At 37.5% G+C, this 12,311-nt stretch overlaps 1 protein-coding gene across 4 annotated transcripts in view; it reads left to right on the forward strand.

The window, feature by feature from the left end:
• The window catches only part of LOC107675352 (activin receptor type-2A-like), a 61,643-nt gene extending 51,048 nt beyond the window's left edge, over positions 1-10,595 (forward strand). For all 4 annotated transcript variants that reach the window (XM_016469647.1, XM_016469648.1, XM_016469649.1 and 1 more), the window contains 7 exons: positions 3,501-3,644; positions 4,886-5,029; positions 5,680-5,825; positions 6,150-6,264; positions 6,889-7,027; positions 8,205-8,335; positions 8,427-10,595. In XM_016469647.1, coding sequence (XP_016325133.1) covers positions 3,501-3,644; positions 4,886-5,029; positions 5,680-5,825; positions 6,150-6,264; positions 6,889-7,027; positions 8,205-8,335; positions 8,427-8,621 — 1,014 coding nt within the window. In that variant the 3' untranslated portion in view covers positions 8,622-10,595. The remainder of the gene's footprint in view (positions 1-3,500; positions 3,645-4,885; positions 5,030-5,679; positions 5,826-6,149; positions 6,265-6,888; positions 7,028-8,204; positions 8,336-8,426) is intronic.
• Positions 10,596-12,311: the final 1,716 nt, after the last annotated feature.

Genomic DNA, 12,311 nt, shown 5'->3' on the forward strand with positions numbered 1-12,311 from the left:
AAATAATGTTCTTTTTAGCAGCGTCATATGACCCCTTTAAAACAATTTGAAAAGTCAACTCCTATACACTTCTGTACACTGGAGAAAAACATGGATTATCATGTGTCTTGTTCAAATTTCTTTTGAGAGCAGTATTATTTTTCCTGTTTATTCCCAAAATAGGATGGATTGGCCATTATTGTGCGCTATAAACACATGTAAGTCTGTTTCATTCATACTGGAAGCCGGAGGGCACCCTCACACAGAAACTCCACATATGCATCACAGAAGTAATAGAACTCATACGTTCCAGGAAATCCCTAATATGGACAAAGGCATCCAGCTTTCGCTGAATAAAAAGAAGATAGAAACGTTTTGGATAATGAAACTTGAAGACAAATTAACATTTGACTAAGACAGTGTATAGTTTATCTGTGTTCTTCAAGCCATCTCTGGTATTTTCATAATAATTAAGTATATTTGTGATCCATTGCTAATCGACATAGCTTTTATTACAGTATAGAATATATTTTCTGCCTCATTCTGTGATAAGAAGCCACACCAGACCCCCTGATGAAAGAAGAAAGCCATCGTGTTTCCGCTAAGCGCTGAATTTTCAAAAGTATGTGAAATACTCTTTAAAATGCATCCAAGAGTTTACACATCGGTCTGTTATTGTGGTGACATTTCCACACCCCTAAACATGACGCGGCACAAAATTAAACGTGATTGGTTGTTTTACTTGTCAGTCAGTTTCTGCTGTCAGTCTGAAGGTCTGGCTACGCGAGAGTATAGGCGGAGAGGCGTTTCCTGATCTCAGCGAAAACTCACAGGCACACAAACAGAGCAATTCTGAGAAAAATAAAACCCATGTAAATTATTTAAACGCAAAACCGAAAAAACGATGTCGTACCGAACGGTTCAATATTATATTGAGAATTGTGGCATCCCTATTATCTTATATAAATAAACATTTTATATTACATATTAAACATTATGTAAATAAACACATTATATATTAATATAATAATAATAATAATTCCTTACATTTATATAGCGATTTTCTGTGCACTCAAATCACTTTACATAGAAGGGGGGAATCTCCTCATCCACCACCAGTGTGCAGCATCCACCTGGATGATGCGACGGCAGCCATACTGTGCCAGAACGCCCACCAATTTGGCCAGGATGCCAGGGTTACACCCCTACTCTTTTTCGAAGGACATCCTGGGATTTTTAATGACCACAGCCTCTTCCAGCAGCAACCTAGTTTTTCCCAGGAGGTCTCCCATCCAGGTACTGACCAGGCTCAACCCTGCTTAGCTTTAGTGGGCAACCAGTCTTGGGCTGCAGGGTGATATGGCTGCTGTTACATGTAACATATGTTATATATATATATTTTTTTTTTTCCAGAATTTATAAATATAAAATTATATTTGTCAGTAAAATTATTTATATTATTTGTTCATATTTATATGTATTATTATGTATTGTTCTTATATTTATATACTGCAAAATTTGTATTTTTTATTTTGGTGTATATATATTTTATTTATTTTAATGTGAAATTTGTAGATTTACTCTTGCGTTGAGTATAAGGAGAGTCGTATGCCCAAGTACAGCAAGCACACTTGGCAGGGGTTGGATCCGTGCCTACAGATGCCATCTATATTGCTTTCTTACACTGATTCACTTGAATAATTGGGATTAGCTTATTTGATAAGCGAGAAACAGTCTATTGTGTTTTGCTGACAAAGGGTAATTGGTCATAAAAGGTCATGTTGGGTGTAAGACAAGGTTTGAGTGCACTCTCATGCATTTAGATGAACTGCTAAATGGTCTCTGCTTACATAAGGCATGTTCAGGAAGGTTCAAGCCTTCAAGGTGTAATGGCATGCCAGTGCATTTCACGGCACCCACAAACTAGGTCAGCTGCTTATCAAATCTGTGGTCCACTTACAGAAGCTATGGATTATGTTTAACAAGCTCTGAACTGCAACTCCCATAAGCCCCTTCTGTCAAAGCTTTATACAGCTCAGCTGCATGACATGGTCCACCTTTACCCCACTTAACACATCACCACAGCTTGTATTGTTTGCATGTGTTATTATATTTACAATGTTCTCACAATGTGTTGCAATCCTAATGCACTGAACAGGTCTTCTGCTGGGTTTACACTCTTTTCACTTCCCTTCTCCTATAACAATTGGTGTGGTCCATTGTAAAGTGCTCATTTTACTTAGAAAAATAAATAAATAAATAAAATATTATTTTTTACAATAGTAACTTTATTGTTGGTGATTAATGACTTAAATTAAAGCTGTTTCTCTTCTGAACTGAAACTGTTGTTTTGAACTTGCCTTTTTGTAAAGTTAAAAAGTTTAGGGTTTTTACGATTTTTTTATTTCTGTTTTTGAAAGAAATGAATACTTTTATTCAGAAAGGACACATTAAATTGATCAATTTAAAGTGAAGACATTTGTAACATTGCAAAAGAATGCTGTTATTTTTCATTTTCTATTCATTAGAGTCCTGAATAAATGTATTACGGTTTACACAAAAAATATAATCATTTTCTTGAGCACCAAATCGGCACATTAGAATGATTTCTGAAGTATCATGTGACACTGAAGATGGCTAAAAATTCAGCTTTGCCATCAAAGAAAGAATTGTTTTTTTTTTTTAAAAAGCATTTGAAAACATTAAAATAAAATTAAAAAAAACTCTTATTTTTGTTATTGTAATGTTTTAAATATTAGGTTTTACTGTCTCTTTTTTTTTTTTTTTTTTTTTTTAAGTTCAACAGTCTTGGAGAGCAAAAGAGACTACTTTCAAAAATATTTAAAAAACCCTAACCAACCCTAAACTTTTAAATGGTAGTGTCTATAACACAGGATGACCTGAAAATTCCAAAATGAGAATTTCCTCCGTTTGATTTTCATCCAAGACGTCAGTCTGGATATTTTAATCCTTTATTGGTCAAACAATTTTTCTCTATGCTAATTCACAGGTCAGAGTTTAGTGTGCAGCGGAAGACAAAATCTTTGCATGTGCTTGTGTACCCATTCTCCTTCGTTTGCATGTGTATGAATGGAAGTGTATGAAATTGAATATAAAATCTAGCATGAACCGACTCTTAACTACTTTAAAGTGGGAATCACAATATACCAGTGGCACCAGCAATCAACGTAACAGAGAAGGTGTTTTATTTAAGGAGTCATGGGTTAATTCCAGGGTCTTGTTTCCGGACAGTGTCCCTCTGTAATGGCCACTTTGAATGGCCCTCCTTTGTACACACATCTTATTGAAATGACCTTATGGTGGTTAATGGTGGCACTTTAATAACCCTGCAGAGGTTATTCAGAAATCAGCACAGCCAGCTTGTGATTTAGAGAGTCGCTGTGAAACAAGCTGGGTGACGATGGTCTCCATAGTGATGAAGTCTACAGCAGTTATTAAACCTACAGATGGTCTGTTCATCCAACCCAATGACTTACACTTCCTTATTTATTGTCTTTCAGGACCCTGGACCCATGCCGCCGTCTCCCACCCTGGTCCAGAAGCCACTGCAGCTGTTGGAAATCAAAGCTAGGGGGCGCTTTGGCTGTGTGTGGAAGGCTCGGCTGCTTAGTGACTATGTGGCAGTGAAGATTTTCCCCATTCAGGTACCACGCAAACCCAAGGCCAGAGAATTGGCTCCTAAAGCTGATTATGTTAATCGAACCTGCTTAACCAATTACACAGCCAAACGTGGAGCTGAGCCATGTGTCAGCCTGTGAAGTTACATATATGTGCACTGCATGTACAACATTAGCACATAATGTGATTTAAATCAAACTGAATTTGAGAGTAATGTAAAATATTTCTTATTAATGATAGACTTGACACCAAAGATGATGCAATCGTATGAAACAGGATGTGAAGAGGAAACTATACATCTTCTGTATTAAAACATACGCTGTAAAAAGCTGTATATATCAATGTTTAATATTTATATAGTTTAATATACATAAATGGTATAACTGTGTTTGTTTATTTATTTAGTTTGTATATTTATTTACTTTATATAGAATATGAACAGAACAGTGTTCAATGGGCACTTTTTTTTTAAGAAATTAGTATTCAGCAAGGATGCTTTCACTTATCAGAAGTGACAGTAAAGACATTAATAATGTTACAAAAGACTCCTCTTTCAAATAACTGCTGTTCTTTTGAACTTTCATTTCATCAAAGATTCCTAAAAGAAAAATTCTGACCGTTTCCACAAAATATTAAGCAGCACAAGTACTTTCAACATTAATAATAAAAATAAATTCTTGAGCACTAAATCAGCATATTTGAATGATTTCTGAAGGATCATGTGACACTGAGGACTGGACTAATAGCTGCTGAAAACTCAGCTTTGACATCACAGCAATAAATTATGTTTTAAGATATATTACAATAGAAAATGGTTATTTTAAATTGTAATAATATTTCACAATATTACAGTGTTTTTACTCTTATTTTTGATCAAATAAATGCAGCCTTGGTGAGCATAAGAGACTTCCTTCCTTAAATATACATGATAAACATTTATTTCATGAAATGAACATTTCTGAAAATGTGCATCTTTAGTAGAAACAGCTAACAGAAGATAAGCTCCACAGAGGGAAATCATTTGTGTCATCCATCAATCAACCATGTAATAATTTGCTCTGGTAAATTACTACTTGCATAATCTGAGTTGACTGTGAATGTCAGCTAAGGCTCTGTAACTCGTATCAATTGTTTTAATGGTCAGTTAGCAGTCCTACTGCTGTTGACTTACTGGTTGATCAATGTTTTTGATCGCCTCTGCGTTTTTTAGGGGATTGCCCATAATACCGGTGTGCTGTAATAACTCTGTACTTTGTGTCTTTCTCAGGACAAGCTCTCATGGCAGAGCGAGTATGACATCTACAATCTCCCCGGCATGAGGCATGAAAACATTCTGCAGTTCATCGGGGCAGAGAAGAGAGGAAGCCACCTAGACATTGAGCTGTGGCTCATCGCGGCTTACCATGAGAAGGTGTGGAGCTGTATGAGGGCTGGACAGTATTGGCTTGCACTTAAAAGGAGGAACGTTCTAGATCCATTTTATTTTCTCAAAGTTTACAAATTAATCTCTCTGCCATCATAATCAGCAGGCATTACATGCTATATTATTTTTTGCAATGTTGCTCGTGAAATTTAAAAATACTTTTTTTCATTTATATGAATTTTGAACATCAGACTAGAGATTTTGCTTAATGAAATTATCAAGCCCAGCTGCTGAACACTGAGAAATAAACATGACAAAGAAATAGTGATAAAAAAATGAGAAAGAAAATTGGCTCCTTTTTGAATGCTGCTGATGTAATTTGCATTTTTGTTATAAAGGTATTCTGCTTGATATGTTCTCAAGGGACAGTCATTACAAAAGAAACATTTTTTATTTGTCATGTTGATGCCTTGTCAGATCCAATTATGCAAAATAAATTATTTTAATAAAAAAAATCATTCATGTTTTTTGAGTCAATATGTGACAGTAGCACTCAAAGTATCCGCAGTCAGTGTTATTGCTGAGTTTATACGTTTTTTTTTTTTCTTTTATTGTGAATTTAAAAGGTTTTAGTTGTTTGCGCTGCAGGCTGATATACAGCCATGATTGATCCGCTTGTCTGTTCTGTCTGTGTGCAGGGCTCCCTGACAGACTACCTAAAGGCAAACGTAGTGACGTGGAATGAGCTGTGTCACATCGCTCAAACCATGGCTCGGGGCCTGGCTTACTTGCACTCTGACTTCCCAGGACACAAAGACGGCCACAAACCGGCCATCGCACACAGGTGAGAAATGTTCAACTCTTTAAGAACCATTATGGTCCTTGGATATATTGAACAGAAGACACTGTCATAAGGATAGTTCACCCAAAAACATACACTCGTGTTGTTCCAAACCTGTATGACTTACTTTCTTCTGCAGAAACACAAATTTTTAATGTGGGGTTTTTTTCCCCATGCAGTGAAAGTCACTGAGGTACAGTGTTGTTTTAGACCCCACTGACTTTCATTTTATAGACAAAAACAGCTGAAACCATGTTGAAAATATCTTTGTGAGCGTTTTAAGCCATTTTTACTTTAACATTTTAAAATTGTATTGTACGTGCACAGAGATATTAAGAGCAAGAACGTGCTGCTGAAGACAAACCTGACGGCCTGTATAGCTGACTTTGGTCTGGCTTTGAAGTTTGAGGCAGGGAAGTCAGCTGGGGACACACATGGGCAGGTAAGCGTTGAAAGACAACTGTTCAGATTAGTGCTGGGCGGTATACCGGTTCATACCGAATACCGGTGTTTATTTTTGTTATGATATTAATTTTTTAAATACCGCAATACCGGTGTATGTCGCTTAAACAACATTCGGAACGTGACACTGTTTGAAACACTGCGGAGTTGTTTTGGCAATCTTTCCAGCTCTTAACACCCAATGTGCTCTTATGGTTTGATACATGATGGGCTAATGTAGTTACGCAAATAACTTTAAATAAATAACTTTAAATAACTTTTAAAAATAAACCCCTTTGTATTGCATTGCATATTGTATGTTCAGGGATGACAGATTGAGAAGCAGACATGCTATTTATGACTGGATGTAACTTTTCATACTTTGCAGTAAAAGTGGCTCTCCTATTAACTTTGTCCTATAAGTGCGGCTCTCGTGGAAAAAATAGTGACGATCACTGATCTAGATCATTAAAACATTCTCATATATTTCAGTAATAGAAATAGTTGCTCTGGCAGCTGGACCCTTGCCCATAATTCACTACTTATCAAGGCATACTATATGCATGTACATGTTCCATTTTAATCTGTTATGCTAACCAGATGGGGGTCTCTCTGTGCACTTCAGGTGGGAACCAGACGTTACATGGCCCCAGAGGTGTTGGAAGGGGCCATCAACTTCCAGCGAGACGCTTTCCTCAGGATAGACATGTATGCGGTGGGACTGGTACTGTGGGAGCTGGCGGCCCGTTGCACTGCGTCTGATGGTACGAATACATGAGCTGCTATTCCTCTTAGACTATTTTGACATCAAGCTGTGCCGTTATATCAGCTATTTTATAGAAATTTGATTGACATTTGAGTTGTAGCTGCAGCACTCCATGATCACACAAACACATTTTCCAGTATGTTTTACTATCACTTGGACTCCTGAATAAGCCTGTCACTGTAAGTGCAGTAAGTTCACTATTATTGATTATTGGTCTCTGGTCTAATGGAACAATATTGATCAGGTGTGGAAAGTGAAGCAGACCTCAGGGACTGTTGTGACAGGGGTCATCATGTGTGACAACCTCATTGAGTGCAGTGCATGATGGGATTGAATGGATGACAGAGTGTGATGGCAGATCAGGTGGTTAAAAGTCATTCTGTTTAGCTACTTCTTCTCCAAACTGTCTTCTCCCTCATTTGTTTGGTGTTTGTTGATAACGTGGAAGAATGTTATTTTTAAGATTTTCGAGTTTTTATCAGCGATTATTTAATTCCATTTTTGATGCACATGGCAAGATATGTAGTTTTATTCTTTCAGCAAAACTCTAACCCAGGGGTTTTTAAAAACTTTGATGCCAAGAACCACTAAAGGTACACACAAAAATGAAAAATTGTCATCATTTACTCACTCTCAAGTAATTCAAAACCTGAAAGACTTACTATCTTCTGAGAAGCATAAAAGAAGATACTTTGAGAAAGTTTTTTTGTCCCAAGAACTCAATGGTCACCAAAATGGTTTGGTTCCCAACATTCTTCAAAATATCTTCTTTTGTGTTCTACAGTGGAAATAATGTCATACAGGTTTGGAACTATGTGTGTGAATAAATGATGACACATTTTTCATTTTTGCAGGAAAGAACAGCTGAACACATTCTTTTCTCATTCTTTTTAAAATTACATTTAAAATTATTTTTATACTGCTCAAAATTATTAAAAACTAGGGCTGATAAATTTAATGAAAAAGTAATAATTTAGTAAATGTTAAAAATGATTGCATTACCACATTTAGCTCATGTCTAAAGTTAATGTGATTTCTGACATTCTATTTTTTTTTCCTTGCAAATTTTCTGTGTACCCCTTGTAGCTCCCTGGGGTCTCTGGACCCTAGTTTGAAAATGCCTGTTACCCCTCAATGGTAGAACTTGAGCCGATGTTTGTTGATTGTTTCTTAAGGTCCAGTGGATGAGTACATGCTTCCGTTTGAGGAGGAGGTGGGCCAACACCCCACTCTAGAGGACATGCAGGAGGTGGTGGTCCACAAAAAGCTTCGGCCCACTCTCAGGGAGTGCTGGCAGAAACATCCGGTACGTAATCATCATTAAACCTCACCGCAACTGAAGATTTTAATTAAGTGAATATTATGCTTGATATAAAACATGTTCATTTGTCTCTCAGGGTCTGGCCATGCTGTGCGAGACTATAGAGGAATGTTGGGACCACGAGGCCGAGGCGCGTCTCTCCGCGGGCTGCGTCGAGGAGCGTGTGATCCAAATGCAGCGGCAGACCAGTGTCTCTGCCCCGGAGGAAATAGTCACTGTTGTAACCATGGTGACCAATGTGGACTATCCCCCTAAGGAGTCCAGTCTATGACTAGAGGATATCAGCATGTGAATTGCGGGCTGACCGAACAGAAAAGACGCGTCGGAGATGGTGGTGGACTGCAGTTCTGACGACTGGCTTCAGACATGCTGGATGATTGTCCTGTACTTAAGGCTGGAGCAAATGCAGATGATGCATTTTGTGCCGAATCTGGGTTTAATACAGGTTTACCTGGAGCCAGCTACATTATTGTATTTGTGTGTGTATATAAACTAGTACCACGGGGCACTCTGGTAAGGACGGATGGATTATAAGCCGACATCAAAAGTGAACCTCTTTGTTGTTGTTTCTCTGCTCGGAGAATAAGCTTTCACATTCAAGGAGTAAACGAGACTCCTCCTCCGCCACAGCGCTCGTGTCATTTCAGTATAAAAAGGGCAACGTCCAAGTAAAAAAGACACATTTAATGTGTTCATATGAATGACTATTGTAATGCCAATAAGAAACAGCTTTTTGAATGTGTAGTGTGACGCTGCTGTACAGATATCAACAGAAAGGGTGATGATACAACCCAAATCAACACGTGTTTTCTCTGAAAGCTTTCAGAGTTTCTGTCAGATAACCACCAACCTCTCGACAAGGTATACCTCAGTTTCTCAGCCTAATAATACGTTTGTTTTGTAACACTATATGATATAAAAAAAGAGGCTTTTCGATGAACTCCATTTGGCACGGAAGCTTTTTAAATACGGGGAAAACTTTTTTTATATGACAGATTATGCCAAGAAACGATGGCCATTCATAAACCAGTGTTCTGCCTTCTTTCTTTTAGTTGTTCTCTGTGTTGCCCTGCTGTTTAAAATGTGATCCTTTTGGGTTTTTTTTAGCATTGTGACTGTTTGTTTGTTAAAGCAATTTTTGACCTTTATCGAGACCTGTTGAGAAGAAAAAAATCCCTGAAAATATGAATTTTGTGAAAATAATACAGAAGCACTTACCAATATAGGTTTGCGGTGTCCTCACAACATTGATGTATGTGCATGCCTTGTTTTCTTTTTTTTTTTTGTCGGTTCATTTTTCATTTTCTTTGCTTTTCAATCCTTTGTTATCACGTGGAGCTTGTGCATGAGATCCCATTAGCAGTCATGGAAACCCCTTCATTATTTGTTAATCTGAAGTTATTTCCTGTCTTCAGGGCGTCACTCTTTTTCTTTCATTTCCATTTTCATTGGGAATCATCCAATCTTGGTCTTCTACGGTCTTCTCACTGTCTGCTTCTGTCTCGTTGCGAGTAGAAGACCGCCCTTGTGCGCTGCATTTGATCCAGCCTTCTCATGAAGCCCGACCTCACGAGTGACACGTCAAACTGGTTTCAGATCAGCAGCCAGGCGACCTTCTACACACTTCTACAAGAACTGTATCTCAGTATGTCTCAGGAAGCGTTTCCCTTTGCTTTGAGCCCTCTGGTGCCATTCTGGTGACCCTTGTTATATTATGTATGCAAGGGCCGTTAATATAACACCTTATTAGTGTGGTCATATTATGTGCAATAACATCCTAAGCAGGGACTGTTTCACAGCTCACAGGCCACTTCCAGTGTGGTAAAAATACAAGCGCCTAGCAGTTTGCTTAGACCATAATGTACATCACAAATGGAAGTCAACGTCAGGCTATGCATATGACGCACGTTGTCTGAGAGTATTAAGCTAATAATATGCTGTAATGGGGACCGAACACATGCAGTAACTCTTTGCCGACAGGCCAACACAGTCTTTCAAAAGAAAGCTGCTGCTGCTGATGCTGCTTTTAGGCTTCGTTCACACTGCACTTGAATCCAATTTGATTTTCAAATTCGATCTTTAGGATCGACTGTCATTTTGTAAGAAATTTGATCCATTTGTTTGGACAGTGTAGCCAATATCAGTCATTACCATCACATTGCATCCCAGATGATGAAAAAACTGCTCTAATCTGACTAAATCTAATCTGACTGTTCACAATGAAACTGATGTTAATCTGACATCAAACCACATATTAATTTGATTTCAGTCAGGTTTGGAAAAAATCTGATTTTTATGTGGGTTCCTATTTAGACTAGTCAACTGAAATGAATCGGATACTAAATTTGATTTCTGCTTCCTGTCTGAACAAGTCCTGAAATATGATTCAGTGGCTCATTTTGCTTTCAATATTAGTCACATTGCATCCTTAATGGTGAAAACTGACAATTCAGGCTGAATGCATATCTGAAAATCTGATTTAAAACCACATATTCATGTGATTTGTATCAGTTTTGTAAAAATCTTTTGTTTTTCCCCCATTCAGACTACAAACAACTAAACTGATTTGAATCAGATACTAAATCAGATTTATGCTGCCTGTCTGAACAAATGATCTAATATGATTTGGTGGCTCATTTTCGTTCATTTTGCTTTCAATACTAGTCACGTCATCCTGAATGGTGAAAAAATTAATTGAGATCTGATCTGACCATACAGACTCAACACATTTGTAAAAACATGATTTTAATCTGATTTCAAACCACATACTGCTGTGGTTTGAATCCAGTTTGTAAACGATGCATTTCATGTTTGTTTTTTTTAAATCGGATATCTGTTGCCTGTCTGAACAAATCGTGATATAAGATTCATAAAATTCAGTGGTTCATTTTGGTTTGTTTTGCTTTCACAATTCTTTTACAGTATGATGCATTTGACAATGTTCAGGTCCATACAACAGTATGCAATCAAGCCCTTTCAATGAAAGCTCTCTATCTCTCTCTACTGTAGCATTCTCAGCCAGCTCATTCTGTTTTACTTCATCTGACTGCTGTCAGGATGGTAAATTAATACAAGGGCCCATGCCATCTTTCAAAGGCCCTCAGTTGGACACTAGATGCAAAATGTAAGGTCAGTCAGTTATAAGACCAAACTAAAGTACTGGTTAATTTGTAGGATGAGTGCTCTGGTCTGACAGTGTCTCCCGTGAGGTTCTTGTGATTTAACTTTTGACTGTAAACACTACAGATGATTTAATAAGCTGAGTGACTGCTGCTGGCCTGTAGAGTTTTTACCAGGTGCTGTCCTGTTCCCGTCTGTTTTTGGTTTTCTAGTTAGGGAATCTGGGAGGAAGGTTGAATAAGATGGAAAGCCAAACTTTAAAAGCCCCGTGTTCAGTAGAGGACTCAATTGAAAATGCACCGTATGTATATATGAATGTTGTTTTAGATTGTGAAAAGAGCATGATTTTTTTTTTTTTTTTTACGTCTCGAAAAAAATCCTTTATTGATATTATTATTAAATATTTTAATGTTAATTTTGTACATCTGTATTTTAGTTTTATTAATTTATATCATGGCCCAACTGTCATTCTTTACTGGATCAATGAGAAGTGATGCTTTTTTCAAAACTGGTCAGATAAATAAAACACTACTAAAGAATCAATCCTTTACCTCAGACTTCCACTCACGGCGTTCAAAAGATTGAACAAACAGTGTAGCACGACAGACAACATGGTGCAGCGTTGTAAGTATTGCTCCTGGGATTCGACCAGCTGCTTCTCTCTCTGTCTTTTCTCTCAGACACACTTTTGGGGTCTTCAGTGACCATGTTTCTTCTCAACTACACCATTGAGTGAATGTCTCCACTTTACCAAAACTCTGCATTTTAGGTGCGAACAGCTGTATTACTGTTGTGCTGGACATGCCATTTTTGTCCAACTTTCTCTCGAGTATTTAACGCA

The sequence above is a fragment of the Sinocyclocheilus anshuiensis genome, unplaced genomic scaffold, assembly GCF_001515605.1.
Source record: "Sinocyclocheilus anshuiensis isolate Anshui unplaced genomic scaffold, SAMN03320099.WGS_v1.1 scaffold656, whole genome shotgun sequence".
NCBI lineage: Eukaryota > Metazoa > Chordata > Actinopteri > Cypriniformes > Cyprinidae > Sinocyclocheilus > Sinocyclocheilus anshuiensis.